Source organism: Porites lutea, chromosome 11 (genome assembly GCF_958299795.1).
Source record: "Porites lutea chromosome 11, jaPorLute2.1, whole genome shotgun sequence".
NCBI classification, from domain to species: Eukaryota; Metazoa; Cnidaria; class Anthozoa; order Scleractinia; family Poritidae; genus Porites; species Porites lutea.
In genome coordinates this window covers 3,066,234-3,084,849 of record NC_133211.1, presented here as the reverse complement: position 1 = coordinate 3,084,849, position 18,616 = coordinate 3,066,234, and the positions used below count along the sequence as shown (strand labels likewise).

General features: G+C 39.4%; 1 protein-coding gene across 1 annotated transcript in view; it reads left to right on the top strand.

Annotated features, from left to right (window-relative positions):
* Window positions 1-18,616, top strand: part of LOC140951703 (trafficking protein particle complex subunit 11-like) — a 36,508-nt gene that overhangs the window by 12,438 nt on the left and 5,454 nt on the right. The window contains exons 12-31 of the mRNA XM_073401016.1: window positions 220-307; window positions 843-922; window positions 1,363-1,441; window positions 2,085-2,139; window positions 3,464-3,544; window positions 4,116-4,180; window positions 4,920-4,981; window positions 5,405-5,540; window positions 6,895-6,967; window positions 7,629-7,686; window positions 8,714-8,848; window positions 9,552-9,730; window positions 10,965-11,090; window positions 12,059-12,102; window positions 12,864-12,958; window positions 14,153-14,212; window positions 15,584-15,649; window positions 16,281-16,346; window positions 16,435-16,542; window positions 17,391-17,442. Of these exons, the coding sequence (XP_073257117.1) occupies window positions 220-307; window positions 843-922; window positions 1,363-1,441; window positions 2,085-2,139; window positions 3,464-3,544; window positions 4,116-4,180; window positions 4,920-4,981; window positions 5,405-5,540; window positions 6,895-6,967; window positions 7,629-7,686; window positions 8,714-8,848; window positions 9,552-9,730; window positions 10,965-11,090; window positions 12,059-12,102; window positions 12,864-12,958; window positions 14,153-14,212; window positions 15,584-15,649; window positions 16,281-16,346; window positions 16,435-16,542; window positions 17,391-17,442 (1,708 nt within the window). The remainder of the gene's footprint in view (window positions 1-219; window positions 308-842; window positions 923-1,362; window positions 1,442-2,084; window positions 2,140-3,463; window positions 3,545-4,115; window positions 4,181-4,919; window positions 4,982-5,404; window positions 5,541-6,894; window positions 6,968-7,628; window positions 7,687-8,713; window positions 8,849-9,551; window positions 9,731-10,964; window positions 11,091-12,058; window positions 12,103-12,863; window positions 12,959-14,152; window positions 14,213-15,583; window positions 15,650-16,280; window positions 16,347-16,434; window positions 16,543-17,390; window positions 17,443-18,616) is intronic.

Below are 18,616 nucleotides of genomic sequence, written 5' to 3'. Positions count from 1 at the left end.
GCAAAGTCTATTTTTCAGAGACGTTTTCATGGACGTCGCCGTCGTGGGATCATAAGGTCCCTATCAGTAGTACAGTGGCTGTTGTATTTTTATTATTATCATTATTATGAGTTATTTGATTTCTCTTTATCAGGCAAATACAATAAATCAGAAATAAAAATAACAAATAATGTCAAATGGGACTAAACGTGTGTAGTTAAATTTTTCATTCAATTTTAGACCACCACTCCACTGTCCATGAATCCATTAGAGAATGCTGGAAACCTGGATTTTTTTGGCCAAAGACCATGGAGACAGGGGTTTCAAGGTTTGTTGGAATGCAGTTAACTTCTATTATGTATCTCTAAGCTTCTTACACCTTAACGTTCAAACAAGGTTCGCATTGAAACATACATGTAGATGTTGTGGCTTGACTTTGTCTTTGGGTCAATATTTTAATTTAAACTTGTTTTCATACATTTAATGTGTACCAAATAAAACAGAGGAAAATTAATATCGAGCAGATGCAAAAATGAAACCATGAGATAATATTAAATACACCTTCTCAAGCTCTCCAGCTCTTTTTTTGTCAAGGATGTTTAAGATGTTTATAGGCAATTATTTAAAATTTCTGTTCTTAAGATTTTGACCATTCACAGCCATGCATTATAATATTATCTTTTAACTGTTTGGCTTGCTTATTGCTTGTAATATCAGTGCTGTATAAAACAGAAAGGTCGCAAGAATTACGGACATGACCACTTGAGAGGAATATTATATTGATAGTTCTCATTATTATTTGTATGGGAAATGTATGGGGCAACAAATGAGAATTTCAATTTTGATGTTCTTTTTATTAATAGGCACAGAACCACCAGATGCAGCAATAGAACATGCTGGAATAATAGCACTGCAGGCTCAGGAAATACAGGTTGATCACTCTGTAAGTAAACTAATGGAGCTGTATGGTAACTCTTAAGGTCAGGACACAAAAGGCGACATGTGGCTGCAACAAGTCATGGGGAAAATCACTCTGTGTGTACTGGTCGGGTGCTAAGTTGCACGAGACATTGCAGCGACAAATTGCTTTGCGTTTGTACTGGAGAATTTTTGGGGAAATCTCTGTCTCAGCAACAGAATTTTTTGGCCGCCACAAGTCGCACAAGTTCAGTCTGATCTGATTTTGTGTGACTTGTTGCAAGACAAAATTCTGTTGCAGAGATAAAACTTCACACGAAAATTCTCCAGTACACACAAAGCAATTTGTTGCTGCGATGTGTCACTGCAACTTGTTGCCTAGTGTGTTCCAGCCTTTATTAGCCTGTTCAAGATCCATACTTTCTGTTGTAGGCTGATTTTATCTCCTGGATTTTTTTGTTGTAGTGGATCATAATTCCTCTTCTTAGCAGTGCAGTGGCTCAATTCAAAAAATACAAGTCTCCCAGGATGAAAAGATATCTCAGTAAGTGTTTGACATAGTAGAAAAATAAACTTTATTTGAGCATCAATGTATTTAGCAGAAAAGCACTAATTGCAGACACTATTTTTACGTCTCCAACTGGAGACTGGACTACCTTTTTATGTGGTCATTCAAGCCACACAAATGCCTACTAGCTGCTTGTACTGCAAAGGGACTACCTTCATTTCTCAATCATTTTAAGGCCTTGTTTATTGGTCTAGCCTCAGGAATCGAACCCGCGACCTCTCGCTGTGTAGTCACCTCTCTGCTGACTGAGCTAATCCTGCCGCAGAAAGAAAGAAAAGTTTATCAGAGTGTAAATGTTTACTATGTAATTTTCTAGACTGTTGAAAGTCTTACAGTCATGTACATGTATGTTTTGTGGTGTTTAACTTGTTTTGTTTGTAATTGACTTAGTTTGCTGTTGTCTATGATAAAATTATTAATTCTGTTGTTATTGCATGCTCTGTGGTCAAAGTTACCTTTACATATTAAAGAATAGAAAAATCGCAAAATTAAATGCTTGCAAAATATGGCTCATGATTTTTTACCTTGCAAAATGTTGAGAATAAGGTGCACATTCAAACCGGTTGCCAGGTATTTACCTTCTCTTAGTAAATGCATTTATTCTTTAAATGTTTGTTAGTGGTCCAGATGGGTGAGGAATACTATCATGCCAGAGACTTCAGCAAAGCTTTAATGTAAGTTAAGTTCACATGGAGTTTTCTTTGTGATCATGGTTCATACAGTCTTGAAAAGGTCTTAAATTTTACTAGTTGTCTTGAAAAGTCCTTGAATTCGGTTGAGGTCCTTAAAAAGTACTTGATTTCCTTATTAGGTCTTGAAAAGTCCTTGAAATTCACATCCTTGTCTACGCCAGACACCTTCCTCTGTAATATTAGATTATTTTGTTGAGGAAAATTTGGCTCATCCGCGGTGTAAGAACCTGTAAAACTTGCGGGTAACCGAACAACATTTTTGTGCATGAACAATAGTTTATTTCTGTTTCTTTATTTCAAATGCTATTTCAGTACCTCAGATGCAATTGCAAGTCGTACCTTGTTATCTTGCAAAGTCTTGTTGTGGAAAGTAGTATAATATAATGTGGTTAACAATGGCCAAAGAAGTAACAATCGTAAAAGACTCCATGACATGTTTTAACCATGAGGGTGAACAAAGGCGGTTAAAGAATGCCGATTTATTAAATAAATCTTAGTCCTTGAAAACTGTAATTTGTCCTTGAAAAATCATAGAAATGTGAATTCATGTGAACCATGAATTGATGTAAGGCTTTTTTTACAGTCAACTCATTCTAAAGCAGACACCACTGGCATCAGCACTACCTGTTATCACCCATCTTGTTATCATCCAATTTTATAAAAGGTCAAAGAAAAAACTGTTGACCAACAGGGACCATCCGGGGCTGTCACCTTTAAAGGGCTGAGGGCAAGAGATTTCCCCCAGCTACGTTCATAGGAAACAATCAAGAAAAATAGAACAAAAAAAATTCCTGTATGTAGCTGTTCAATTTCCTTACCTACTAATTGCATACACCAGGCAACTTCAAATTTTATCAATTAACAGCCCTGGATCATCTCTAGGCATCCATTTTAGGGTAAACTCCATAGAGATACAGTGTAACTGTAATCTTTCTACTTTAGTATTAAATGGGCATTTACATGTTTGTCATATTATTTTCTTGCTGTAACAATCGGACAAGTGCATATTACAGAAAGTGGCATTGCCCATGCCTTGATGTCTTGACCAATAAGACGTTTGACATCTAAGGCTGTCATTTTGTACGGTGAATTTTTACAGTTTCTTAGTTTTGTGAACAGGCTATAATTTGATATAATTTATTATTTTTTAAGATTTAGTTCACTTGTCAGATCTTCCAAGTCATGTACAGAACTTAAGCAGTTAAAAAATTCAGGCTTGAACTTTCAAGCCTGAATTACAGTCACAGTGTGGTTTGTGTGTGGACTTGTATCTTTCAGTAACTGAGATTTATTTTTGGTGTTTCAGGTTGTTGAGTAGAGTGAAGTGGGATTACTGCAGAGAAAAATGGTGGTCGCTTCTTACCTCAGTCTTAATAACATCCTTACGGTATGTTTCATGCACAGCTATCCTCTAAGTCCCCTTTTGGGACTTGTGGCATCTTACTTTTTCAATCAAATTTTAATTGCTAGGGAGTGGGGTATTTGATTTGCTGAACCACTGTGTAGTTTGAAGTAAAGAATGGGAACAAACCACAGTAAAGGTCAGGTACTCTGTTTCCTTTGGAGAAGGAAAGTGACTGTCTGGTATGGTACAGTGGCAGATCTAGGGGAGAGGCCCCAGGGGAGAGACCGGAGGGGAGGGGGGGGGGGCTTGGCCTCCACCTTATTTCTAGGCCAAACTGAGGGACACAGGGCCAAAAATATATATTTTCAAGGGTGCCCCTTATCTTGGCGACTGGGTGAGCAGGCTCCCCACTTTACTTTAAGATTTGAATCTGGTAGTGTGGTAGTTGGAATTAGCAGATTAGTCCATATTATACAAAATAGTAATGCTGAGAGACTCAATAATATGAACATGTCAGAGTAAGGTGTATCAGGATCAATAATATTATTATTAATGCAGACTATCCCTTCGTTTAAAGCTGCAGGTATTTATCATATGTACGTTTTGATTTCAGATGTGCTTACTTGGTTGGAAACATCCAAGAATATGTTACCCTTTCACTGGAGTTAATGGGAAGATGTATCTTTTTAAAATGATCATTCTGTTTCCTTTTATTGAAGGTACTTACAATAATATTACTGTGACTGGGAACTTCTCTTACTGTCAGTGAAACTCAGAAAACCGTGAACACCAGAAACATTTCTTGAAATGACTTGTTTTTCTGATGCAAGGAAATTTTAGCTAATCAGTCATGAGAAAGAAAGCAATTATTAGCACATTCGGTTAGCACGCGGCCTTTTGTGCGAGAGGTCTTGAGTTCGATTCCCATTCGTGACCTCAAATCCTTTTTTAACTTCTTTCCTTTCCATGTAGCTTTATGTAGCTTTAAATACCCGTGAAATGGAGCACTGATGGAAAGAGGGTAAAATAAACACACTGTCGGCATCAGGTGTTGTTACGAGTTACGGACATAAAGTAGGTGAGGAGCTTTAGCTTTTACTTTCATGTAATTTGTTTGTAGGTTTTTTTAATTTTTTTAGTCACTACACAGTCAACATTCCTGACATGTTTCAAGTGTTCATGGTTTTCTGAGTTTTGATGGTAAGAGAAGCTGCCCAAGCTCCTTTTATTGATAGGTTCAGTAAAATATGTATACTGACATACTTGGTACTCTCGGGTAAATAAATAAGGCTTGTGTTTGTGGTTGTCGTAAGGTTCTCATCGGAATGTTAATATTAAACATATTTACCAGAAAGTATTACAGTGTAATACATATCTCTAATCTTCTCATGTGCCCCTTGACTTAAATGACAACCAGATGCCGAGAATTCACCAGAGGAGAAAACAAGATGTCAGACAAACCTCATTCAAGTCATGTCGGTAAGGGAAACATTTTCATTCCAAACTCCTTGCAACAGTGATTTTACTCTCTGAAGTCCTAGATTTCACACTGTCACTAGTGACTGAAAGACATTCACAAGAGAACTTGCTGATAGAAAAAAAAGGCCAGCTATATAATAAGTTAGAAATAGGTGGGTTTGGCTTGATGCATGGTATCAAGAATTTTGCAAATCTCAGAGGGTTTTATCCCCCTTGGTCTTCTCAGAGGGGATTATTAACCTCAGTCAAAAACCACCGAGATACGCATAATTCTTCACATCATACCAACAACCTAGTCCAATAAATGTTACAATTATTATTCAGGTGGTGATGAGGAATTAGCTACGGGATGTAAGCCAATCAGTTACTGAGAAACATCGTGAATGAATAATAATTTATCAGTTTTATTTCACTGATAAACAGAACGAGAGTCCGGAGCCTGAGCCAGGCTGTGATTTTGAAGCAGTGGAGGAAGCTAAAGAACTGTGGAAAACACTGAAAGCATCAGCACAGTCTCCCCAGGTGTTTACAATACAGATGGAACAAATTGCTCCCTTTGGTGAGTCGGTAACCTGTGCTTTGCCAGCCATCTTAATGAGATCTCCTTGAAGAACTCTTAGTAATGTACTATTAGGCAGCTTAAGCAACGACAACGGTGACGTCAACGAGAACGGCAAAAAAACAATAGGTTTCATTGGCAAAACAACAACTTTGCACTTGCATCACGCTTTTTTGTACATTTCTTTGCCGTCACTGCCAATTACAAAGTGACAAGGCCTAATTTCGCGTTTTGTGGAGAACGTGAACACATGACAACGACTTTCTTTTTATTTTCCTGACCTTTGATAAGCCTGTTAGAATTCAACTCCTGAAAAAATGGCCAATATTTGACAAATTGAACAAGATGGAATAAGCGCGATAAAGTTTGAAGCAGCGCGACTTCACTTTTTAATTGACGTTTTCGTAGCCGTCGCCGTTGCTGTTGCTTAAGCTCCCTAATATCGGCGAGGTGGGGACTTATAATCGGATTAAGTATCTACTAAAACAGTGGATAGTGTTTTTCACGCGCTCTGACTGGCTACTCAATCAGTGAATATCCTGCACTATTCACTGATTCACCCCCAGTTCCTCCGAGCGAGAGACGCCAAACTCGCGTAAGTTGCGAGCAAAATGCCTTCCCGGTTCGCTACCGTAACAAACAAAGGAATGGTACAACTAATCATGCAAGCTGTTCCCGAAATACACGAAGAAGGTGACGAAGTTCGGTTTGGAAGGTTTAACAGGTAAAGCTTTGTCTTTTTTACTTGAATTTATCGCTAAAACCGGTGAAAAAGTTTTTTCGTTTACAAATGCAAATTAAGCTTAAGTCTTGCGTTACTTTATTTGATTGACTTGTTCATAAATAAACTTAAAACTAAATTTAATGATCTTTTTTTACAAAATAATTTTCAATACAAAAAGAATTGACAACTTCTTTTGTAGAAATTTGCTCGCAAAAGCTAAACAAATGCCTTCAAAAGTTTTATTTGTCGGCAAGAAAAAGCCACGACCGCGGCCGTTCGGTCATTGCGCGTCAAAATTGTAATCGTTGGCAGCAGTAAATGAGTTCAAAATCATCATTTTTGTGCTCAATTATCTCACTGTTTTAGTATATACTAAAACAATTATTCACCTCAGTGTCGGTGGCTATTGGTGGCTATAAACCTTGGCGCTTCGCGGCCTCGGTAAATACCCGCCTCCACTTCGGTGAATAATTGTTATATATTTCTTTGTTTACTGGTCTATGAGCCTATAACTGGGGGTCTTTTAATTGGATGAGCTTATAAGCGATTAGCAGATGGGTTTAACCCCAAAGCTCTTGTGTTTTCTACATTCTATGTGATACATTAAATTGATTAGATCTTTATTTTTAGTTGAATGCAAGGCTGTCTTTGGTTCAACTGTGACTACTGCAGACTCTACAATCCTTCTGCAAATCTACTTGAGGTTTGTGTCATTCAAGAAAATAGAAACTGTCATTATGTGAACTAACCTCTCGAGTCAATGAAGATGTGGAAGTGCATAAAATAATGAAACACAAAGCTATGAAGGCTTGTTTCTTTGTTATTTAGCTGGTTAACCGTTTCCGTCCTGGTAGGGATTTAAGTCAAAATTGGTCAAAACTTTGAAATTTCATTCTGTTAGCTGCTAAAATAGAAATAGTACCGTGTGAAAATACTGCTGAAGAGGTTTCATTTGGATGGTAACACCATAGGATTTCATCCACTGACTCAAAAGTTAGAACTACATACTAAATAAATAAAAACATGTGAAAGTACTGCTGAAGAGGTTTTATTTGAATGGTAACACCATAGATTTCATCCACAGACTCGAAAGTTAGAACTGTGTACTAAGTAAATATTAAAGTGTCAAAGAACTGCTGAAGAGGTTTCATTTGAATGTTCACTCGACAGGAATTGCCTGCGTAGCACGCTTTTCTGCTCAAGTTTCCATTTTTTGCTCATGTTCCCTTTTATCGATTCCGAACTTGCGCGGAAAAGCTTTCTACACACGCTACTTAATTTTCTGTCAGGTAAAATAAAACGAGAGAGGGTTTTTAGCCCTGCATTTTTTTAATTTAACTTAATATTTACTTTTCTGTTTTCAGAGTAACCTGTCCTTTTCCAATTCGTTTTTCTAAGCTCGCCGTTTTTTTCAGTAATCAGGTAATCGAATAGAACGTATTTCCAGTTATAGAAATGTTATGGACAATTTTGATGTTAACATGAGACTGGGTTGTACATGTTAAGAACAAGAAAATTCAACATTATTGTCCCGAATATCTGTAATGTCTTTATGGATTTCACCAAGGATGATTCGGATTTAACCAGGATTAAAGCACTAACACATGCCATTGCTAACTTGTGCACACATTTACATTCTAACCATCGTAACAGTCAGAGCCCATGCTCGATTATACAAACATGGTGGGTGGGGACGGTAAACCTAAATATTTACATATCTTACAATATCCCTCTCTTTGGCTTCTATGTGGACTATCCCCTGACATTGTGTTTTGCAGTCAAAAACTTAGTATAGTTTCTAAGTAAAATTAAAAACGAACTTGTAAGTGAAGGAAATTTTCACATATACAAAGGCATGTCCAATGCTACCGAAACTTCAAGCTGGCCACATACCAACTTTTTAAACACTAGAAGCGTAGCTCATGTATTAAGTGTGGTAAATATTAACCAACTTGAAGCGTTCGTAGATAAAAAGTGGCAATCGCCACTTTAGGGCCTGTTTACATGGAGGTGGGGGACCCCAGGTAGGCGAGGTAACCCGCTTAGGTGGGGTAACCTGCCTGTCCATATAATCTCTCATATGGTCACCCCACCTATCATGTAAACGCGATCGAATTAGTGATATGGGAGATTATATGGACAGACAGGTTACCCCACCTAAGAGGGTTACCTCACCTTCCTGGGGCCCTCACCTCCATGTGAACAGGTTCTGAGAAACGAGAAGGAAACTGGGGCGAGTTAACTTTCGTAAAGACTTCTGGGACTGTTACTAGGGAAACGGAAAAAAATTGGCCAATAGCTGAATGGTGCGTCCCCAATAACAATCCCAGAAGCAATTGCGAGACAGATTTTGGCTCCAGTTCCGTTCTCGTTACTAAAGTGGCGTATCTTTATTTACCGCTTAAAAAAGTTAAACATATCTCTTCCTTCTTCCTTTTGCCCTTCACAGTTCTATAACCAGCAGTGTGTGGTGGAGTCCGGCCTAACTCAAGGAGAGGGAGGATTGTATCTATTGCCTGCTAAAACAAAAGTGATTCCTTTCATGCTTGTTCCACAACCAGAAGATGTAGGAAAACAGTTACAGGTATAGTCTCCTATCTAGCATTTGTTTGGTTGTCACGCAATAACAGGTCATTGTGACGTCCATGTCACGCTTGTTGCGTGCGTACCCAAATAACAGCTGCCTAGAAAGAGGAAGAATTGTATCTATAACCTGCAACTGAAACAATGTCAATGTCAACATCGTGACGTCGATGTCACGCTTGAGGTTAAGGGTGTTGTGTGATTGCCCAAGTAACAGCTGCCTAGAGACCTAGAGGGAGGTTTTATTTGGGGGTTAAAGACCTCGTTCCCTTCGTTGTCATGGTTAAATAGTAGCTGACAAAACAAGTGGCTCAAATTTTAACTCAATTGTTAGAAGCTGTGAAATTGCTGAAAGTGGGAAAGTAGATACCGGAAAAAAGTGTTTGAGGTCGGGTTTAATATTAAGAATTTCCAAAGCGAGTCATCTTAGATGTTTGTATTTTATGTTTAAAAGGGTAAAAATGCATAATATCATGAAATAATTCAAGACATTTTTCTTTTAATGAGAGTAGTCCCTTTCTCTGCTCTAAAATGCCTGGGCCATCGCGTTCGATCGTCAGCCTTCGTTTTGGTGGTGAGAGGAATAATCTGCCGTGGCTTTGGGACATGGCTACCAATTAGAAGTTCTCGTTCCCTTCGTTGTCATGGCAGCGTGAATTCCCTAATATGATGTCATTTGACTTTTGTTTTTGTTTTGTTGCCAGGTAACCTCTGTGGCTCTGGAGCTGGGTTCCCCTGATTCTCGGTGTGCTGTGCTGGTCTGGAGTGGCGGGGGAGGGGAGGGTGCTTCCACTCATCACTCCTTTGTGTCTTATGGATTGAAATCAGCCTCTAAGGAGGACCAGCTAGATTGGGATGATCTGCGGATTGTCTCTAAAATCAAGTAAGTCTTTTAAAAGAGGCTCTGTCGCGGATGTCTGGTTCGTGTTGTTAAAATTAAAGGTTCGTTGTACTGGTGGATCCAGGGGAGGGGCCTGCCCCCCCCCCCCCCTTATTTTTAGACCAAACTGGGGCCGAAAAAAAATTTTTTTGAGACCCTCCCCCACCCCTTTATCTCAGGGTCTGGATGACCTGTGTGATGTGAGAGTTAAACCTTTTTCTTACGTCTAAACGTTCTTTTGTTCCTTTAAATTTGCATAGCCACTAGCCACGTGAGTGAAAAGGCTCTATAGGGGCCTTTAGATTGGACTGCAGGGTACAAGTTTCCAAACCACGCTCATGTGCTTTAGATTATCACTTGTTCTTTTTATGCACTCGAAGAAGACACGAAAGAGTAAGAGTTCAGGGGGTAAAACAGGCTGAAAATTTGGAAGTCGCATTTATACCTTAATCCAAAAAGAAGCTGAAATGGTCAAGAGAAGTCTAGGCTTACACGGCTGGTTTTAACTCTTACAAGACCTGACCTCAGTCTCGTCCCCAGGGTCTCTCTCTTTACCTTCCCCGGGAACAAAAGAGAGAACCTGGGGACAAGGTTAGACCGTGACTGTGCAAACAAAAGTAAAACAACGATGAAAGAGGCCATTTCCGAGTTGCTACAAGCCTCTGTTTCAAACCGAGGTCACGGGCGAAGCCATTGATGTGAAAATGACATTTTATTCTACTTCAAATAGAACTTATTTTCACAAGAAAGGTTTTGCTCTTAGCCTCGTTTTGAAAGTGAGGGTTTTTAAGGAGCTAAACAGACTGAAGGCAAGCAGATCATTGTAAGCATGCGCAAGGTAACTTGCCCATCACTTTTGACCCCTAGGTAAAGTCTAACTGTAATTGCCGGCGACAAGAGGAGCTCGCAATCCTAACCTCCAGGTTGTTATTACGCATGCGTCGCATGTTTGTAGCCAGCATTCGTTTGGACTTCCACTAAGAATGAGTGGAATGCACAGAACGCAATTTGATCACGAGCATCTCGACCTTCTATCCCTCGTGATCTCCCTCCTGATCACGCGTGTTTGGACCTTCTATCATTCGTACATGTACACTTGATCATATATCAAGTGAAACTTACGCAAAGCACAGCGATGGAGCAAAAGCGTTTGGACCTTCGATCGTCGTCGCCCGCACTCCGTAACCTTTGATTATTGCTAGTTTATGACTTAATCTTTTCAATTTTCAAATTTTAGAATTGAACCACGCAAGCCTAAAATAAATGTAAAGCTCAAGTATGAACCTCCAGCCCTGGTGAATGAATTCTACGAGCTTCAGCTAGCTATTAAAAGTTTGGAAGAAACACCAGTAAAAGACCTTAGGTAAGATCACCTGTGTACAATCCTGGGCCGGGTTGTTCAAAGTAGGGTTAAGATAAACCAGGGTTAGTGCGAAATTTCAATTCAAATATGAAAGCTTTAAAAAAATTCAGTTTTTTCTTTTTGTCTATCATTTGATGATTAGATGCTCTGAAAAGAATCTAGAAAATTAACCAGGAAAATGCTTTTGAACAAAAGAAAAAGAAACCCGGGTTGAAATTTAAGCCTGGTTCAGCGCTAATCGGCCTTCGAACAACTGGGCCCTGGACTAAAGTCCTTGGGACAGTGGTGCAATATTCGTTATTATCTTTAATTATTGGGTGCCCTCAAAACACAGTGGAAAACACCTTGCAGTTCGTCCTCTCCCCACTCTATAAAAAGTTGAATCTCGGGAAAAATTCTGGATACAAATGTCCAACGTTGTTTGTGGGGTGGGGGGAGGGGTTGGGCATGTGTGATTAAAAGAAAGCCCCAAAACTGAAAATTTGTCCCAAGAGTTTTGTCCACGATCAGATTGTAGACTAACAGTGAAATTGTAGAGCAGTAAGACGTTTCCTCTTTTGCGATGATTTTCTTTATTCTCACAGGGTTTAAAATAACGGCCAAGATGACCATTTCTCGGGACAAACGTTCGGTTTGCCGGTCATTTTGACTGGACAAATAAGTGACCAGAAAAAAGTACATTTTTATACCATTACATTTCAACAGAAAAAGCATCTTTTTTCACTTAATGTTTTGCTTTCTAGGCTAGTATGTTCAATTTGTTACCGTGCTAAACGGTTTGACCGGTCAGAGGAGAGACGTGACCGAGCTAAAATTTCTGTGGTCGGTCAACGCGACCGGCAACAGTCCAAATTGTTGGGATCCATGTTCTCATTACCTCCATACTTGAACAATTAGTGGTACGGTAAGGAGAATTTAGATGCTGGTAACCTTCAGGATTTAATTTATAAAACATGTTTTGAAATCAGGGTCTGGTTGGGATTCCAGGATGAGCAGGAGTCTACGGAAAAAAGTAAGTTTTGTTGTAAATTATGCTGGTTGCTTCATCTGTTGCAACCACTTGGCCAATTGGATTTACCTAAAACAAATATATAGATATCCCTCATCCTTGTTTAACATAGGGAAATTGAATTGAGGTCTTTCCCCGTAAAAGCATGGGTACAATCTAATCGGGATTTTAATTGAAGCGTACTTTTAGCTTTGGAATACAACCGTCTCATATCCCTCGCAGCCTCAAGGGCAACCTCGTTCCCAGGGTCCTCTCCTACTCGGCCCCCGAAGCAAGAGAGAGGCGGTCCGGGCCGAGAAGGAGAGGACCCTGGGAACGAGGTTGTCTCAAGGGACGATTCACGAGAGGGAAAACGCGCGAAACGACCCTTATGGTGAGGAACAATGAGACGGAGCTGTAATCGCAGGCCAACATGCTATAGTCATTCTGTGTTTTCTACGTCGTGAAAGCTATGCGTGTACAACATGCCCTAAGTGTGGTGAACCGAACAGTTAAACAACGTAGTGAAAATATCGTCAATTAAGGTTATTCAAAAACTGTAAATACGTTTTTTTTTGTCCTTTCGGAAAAGAAGTTTCTTTCAGGAAATTAGTTTTCCGCGATAGCAGTTGCCAGTTGCGTAGTTCAGATCTTCCAATTCAGGGCATGTGGCATGGTGTTCTCCCTCGCAGCCATTTTGTCTAATCACGCAGCACTCCTCCCCTGCGTGACGAGACAAAAACGGATTCGAGAGCGACGTATTAATCAGTCTTTTTTGATCTTAGCCGCCGTCATCTGCTCTAAGGCACCTACAGCTGATCAACCAGTCGGACAAAAGCAAAGCTTTATTGAATTTACAGTTGAAGAAGTGAACGAGAAGGTGCTCAGTTTGTATTGTGTATGATTGAGAAATTAGTTACTATTAGTTAATCGAACACACGCAAACTTGCGTGGCTTTTGTTTGGTTTCGCGAACATGCAACAAATTCCCAGCTGAAGGAAGATTGTTGAAAAGTAAAAACTATTTTGCAGTTGCGGGCTTAATGTCCTAGCCTTAGAGTGAATGTGAGGCTGAGGTTGATCTTGTTTTGATAAGACCTCCTTCCTTTTCTAATGGAAATAATGCTCGAAAAATATTAGGTAGTGTGAGAACAACATGATGTACGTAACAAAGTAGGAAGGGTTGTATCAAAACAAGGTCAACTCCACCTGAAACTGTGAAAAGGGCTGTTTGCCCATAATTGGGCTGCAGATTGGGCAGTCGAACAATACGTTTTTTAACCTTTGTTCTTTAAAGCAGAAAATCGACAAGGCCATGTTTTAGCCTTTTCATGTATTAGCTCATAAAACAAATAAAAAACACTCAGGAAAACCATCTTTCAAGGTCAAATGTAAATCGCTTTGGTGGAGCAGCGTGTCAACAGTAGAAAGGGACAAACCTTCCATACTACAATAAGTTTAATCATAAGACCGAAACCTGCTACACCTGATTCTGTAGATACGCCTAGTGCACATGATATTAGTCTTCTCTCATGATCAGAGTTCCAGGAAACTAGCGCAGAACGTAACGTAGGGGACGATGGGAAGGAGGCAGGTCTTCTTCCTCCTTCCCATCTCTCCCCACGCGCGTCCCTTTTGTGCAGCCGAGAAAATTTACCGTTATGAGTGACAGTTATTAGAAAGCTTTGGATTTTAAGACGAGAACGACTACGAGAACCAGATTTTCTCAATACTAAGTGGTGCGTGCGCATGGACCAACGTCATTTTGGCGGGAAAATGTGGTAGCCGCCGTCTTTTCACTACGCGTTTTAGCGAGAATGTCACAGTATCGAAAACAAGTTCTCAAATGTTGGAAGTTTAACCATTTTCGATCAGGAGAGGGCTTAACCTTTTTCAATAAAAATAGCCGTGCAAACTTTTCTGGTGAAAAAAAGTACAAAGAAGCTTTCCGGTTTGTTTTAAAATACGCGAAAAAACTTGAAGTTAAATCAATCTCGTCCTCGAATCTAAAGGTCTCTAGTATTTAGTGATGAGCTGATCAGTCTTATAACTATTTTATTGACTTAATTTTTTAGATTTTGAATTCCTATTTCTTCAAATGCTCTCAAGTTGGTTCACGGACTGCTATAGCGAAGGCAAGTTTTGTTTATCATAACTGATGCCGTTCGCCAGAAACGATACAAGACTTACTTGAATTAAAGGCTATCCTTCTAGCCTGCGTAGCAGGCGCTTGGAAGTAATGGGTGCAAGAAAGAACGGCGCGCGCGAGGGAGGTGCGCGAGGGAGACACGCGAGGGAAGACTGCAGACTGCAGATGGTTGCCGGAAAGTAGAACTTGTTTTACTCAGGGCATGGCACACAAAGGCAGTCAAAGGAAAGTCTGGAAAAAGTTCCAGTTGAAATACGGTTCTCGCTGTCCAGATGTTAAAGATTTAATTTCACATTGGACGATATTGATCTTTCAGAGCTATTATACTCTTTACCAAAATTCCAAAAAAGCGTAATACTTTATACCCAATTTTAAGCATAAAAATACTGTATACCTGAAATTAAATACCCTACAGTATACCGTATACCCAAAAACTCTAACCGACCCTGTAGTATTTAAATGAGTGATGTCGCAGTTCTGACTATGCCTAATAAGATTGGTTTGGAAAACAATAAACAAGCAAATTAAACAGTGAAATGAAATGTTAAGCATACCACGTTTCCGTACGGTTAGCGGCCAAAGGTCCTTTAATATAGAGCGACGTCATTGTAGAATGATTGCAGCCAGTACTCAAACTAAGCGAATCAGTGACTTGTTTTAAGCGTCAACTTAGGCGACTTCTGGGCGTTTCCTTTAGTTGGTTATTTTTTCGTGTTTTTAGCCTTTTTTGTTTAACCGTGTTTTTAAAATTATTATTGTAACATTAGGGACCTTAAGCAACGAGAACCTCAATAAAGCAATAAGTTTCATTGGCAAAACAACAACTTTGCACGTGCGTCACGCTTTTTTGTACATTTCTTTGCCGTCCTTGCACGTCTACGACGTGAAACGTCCTAATTCCACGTTTTACGGAGGACGGGAATACAAGACAACGCCATTTTCTTTTTCTTTTGTGAAGTTAGATAAAATCCTTTAGAATTCAACTCCTGAAAAAATCACCAACCTATGACAAACTAGAAGAGTTAGAATAAGAGCGATGAAAGTTGAAAGAGCGCGAATCCTACTTTTGGGTGAAGTTTTGCTACCGTTGCCGTCGACGTTGCTTAAGGTCCCTATTCACTCTGAAAAGCCCTGTAGGGAAGAGCCAATAAAATATGTATGTATGTACAGTGCACGTAGACTAGATCAAAAGAGCTGCGACGTATAGTGGATCATTGAAATTTTAAGGGTTTTACAGTAGTGGCAAGACGGCTGTGAACTGGCTCCTAGTGGAGACTACTCCTCTCAGTTAATCGAGGCGCACGTTTACAGCTATAGTTACTCCAATCATATGTTGTCCTTTGCTGTTAATTTGTAGATAGTGTATTCCGTGGATGTCCCAGTGAAGCCTAACGATACACCTGTAACTTGTACATGTGTCAAGGTAGGGCCATACTTGTTACTCTGTACACTTTCACTAAACTTTTCGAACTTTTGTTACTTATAGTTAAACACTGTTAACGTTTTGTACAAGTCTCAAGAGCCCTAAAAAACTCTCTGAAATACAAGTTTTCTCCTCGCTTCAATTCCTTTGGGCGTTCAGACCCTTGGGGATTGGGGTGAGTAGAAGGCTGATAGTTCAAAAGAAACCTTTACTTTCTAAAAATGTTCCCTTGTCCTTACCAAATGACTTTACATTTATCGTGATTTGTGAAAAAAAACACGATTTTAAATTTTTGACACCCTTCTCCCTCCTGTTAGCTGTGTGCCCCGCACACATACAAATCGTTTTAAGAACACTTTTATTCCAAGTATGTGTACAAAATTTTTTGGACCAGTTTGTACCTAGTTATATATAGAGAGTTTTCCGCATTTTTATAGAAATGTTTTTTGCTATAATTTCAATTAGTATTTATATTTTTGGAATTTATTTAATCTTAGTTTTAAGTAATTGTAACGCAATTCAGTCTACGGACTGCCATGTTCGATATTTTAATAAACTATCTATCTATCTATCATAAAGCGGAGTCGTTGTATTGTTGATAGAGTTGTTTTATCGATTTCTCTTCATATAGGAAGACAGTGTTGTTATCAAGACAGTTATGCCGTTTGAATTTTCCCTTTCCTTGACAAGCTTAAAGGTAATTACACGCTCAGAATTTCGCAAATACAATTCCGCCTTTGAGGGTAGAACGCTTTAGAAACGAAAAAATTTGTTATCTTTTTTAGCTGGAAAGACTAGACCAAGTGTTTGAAGACGAACCGTTTCTCCTATTAGCTGCAATTAAATGCACGTCACCATGGCCTGTTACTATGGTTACTAGTACTCTCAATATGGTAAGTAATGTCGTCAGTCAACCAATTTCTTTTTAGGAGAGGGTAAATACAGAACAGCAAAAGCTATGAAACCAGTGGCCCTTCACTAACCTACCCCAAAACACAAAAATAACAAAATTTTTGACAGTAACACTTCAAAAGTATCAATATCAGAATAAGAATTAACAAAACAAGTTTTCAAAGCTGCCTTAAAAGATAAAGGACTGCTTTTCCTTCTAATATCATCAGACAAACTGTCCCACAAACTTTAATATGCTACTGACACTAAAATACCTTCCCCTCTCGGCACCCCAACTTTCTCGTCTCTCTAACGCAGTGGTGGATCCAGGGGGAGGGTCCGGGAGGTCCCTATCCCCTCCCCCTATCAGACGCCGTTTTGAGACTGAAATTCTTACATCGGCAGGATCGTATATCACTTTTTAACTGGCTATTTTTTTAATGAAACGCGCATTGCATTTTGTTACTCCACTAAATATTTTTGTTTTGGGTACCCTCCTATGATCTGTTCGCCTCTGCTCGCAAAGCACGCAAAGCAGTATTTCCCGCGCCAGTGGTGACCTGCGTTCACATATTGAGAAAACACGTGGTCGTCTCTGTGAGAAGTAATTTGCCACAAAAAAATTTCAACAGTCCTTTCTGAACAAAAGTTTCGACTCCATCCCCCTCCCCCCCCCCCCCCCCGAAATAAAAAATTCGTGGATGCGCCCCTGTAACGTGCACAAATTTGTTTGTAATTAAGAGATTAGCTCACTGCCGATTAAGTTACCGTTCTCCTTAGTGGATGTTACGAGCAATGGGGAATATGACCGTAGCTTATAGCTTGCTGGTTTGATTCTTTGTCTTTCCAGTCCCCAGAGGTGGCTATAGTTGGTGAAGAAATGGGATCTCATTTACAAGGGAGTAAGTCTTTCTTTTATGTTATCATTTTTTGTTTTTTTGCCTGTTTGTGTGTTTGTTTTTTAGGTTTGGGAGGTCTTAGTTGTCACTGGGACTTTCAGAACAAAAGCGTTCGTGGAGCCATTTATTTTATACGTCCCGCTGTTTTTGTTGCCACCATTTGTAGCTCAAAGAACTTCTTCTTTATAATTTTCTTCTTTATCTTGTAAACATTTCCTTGACTCTTTTTTCGAGACCTCAGTTTTTACAAAGCAGAATACCGTGTAATCATTTTCAAAACTGCCCAGTCTCTCGTAGAGTTGACTACTGTTTTGAAGATTTCTTCCAATTAAGGAGTTTTCAAGTCGCCCAAACACTTTTTTCTTACTTGTAAACTACCTCTGCTAAACCTTTTTTGAGGTCTTTACTTGCTCAATTCAAACACTTTCAAAAATCCGCGCCATGTTACCCATGAATTCATTCATATGTACTCGGCTGATAGATCATAGGCAACGACCAATCAAAATGCCCGTAGAGCGCCAGAGCGCGCGGTACCTAAGTTTCGCGCCAATTTTCCGGCCTTCTATAGCTGCTTACAGCGCCGTCGCTTCGCGTTTTCCTTCGCCTTAATTCAACTAGAAAATTTGTTAAGCTCAAAGTCAAAGAAGAGTTTTTCCCGTGAAAAAGTGAACAAGAGTCCGGGAATTGGATTATAATAGCTCTGCTTGTTAATTTCCTCGTCAAAAGAAAAACATTGTAGCGAGCCTTGGAAATTATGGAGCCGTAAGTTGTACTTTTAAAATTAGGAGCCGTCGTCTATCTGTTAAACCGGCGCCATTTTCAGTTACTCAAAATTGTCGAACTTACTTGTAGTTTCTTTATCACCTTCTATCCTTACACTCATAATGATTTTACTGGTAGTCTTTCAAAGTTCATATCATTTTTCTTGTCATTTCACGATGTGTGAAAAGTTCAAAACGAAAGGTTATGGCAGAGCGATGAATGGCTCACTACAGTCTCAGTACGTAAGCTTATAAGCTTATTATAATAAGCTACAGCTTAAACACGGCTTTCGCTACCTTTAAAAGCTTTAGAGCAACAGTCTTAATACTTGCACAAAATGTGGAATTAATTAATTAGACGATAAAAGGTGTGACGTAAAATACCACGTGGAAAGTGCTTTGTACGGTACTCTGTT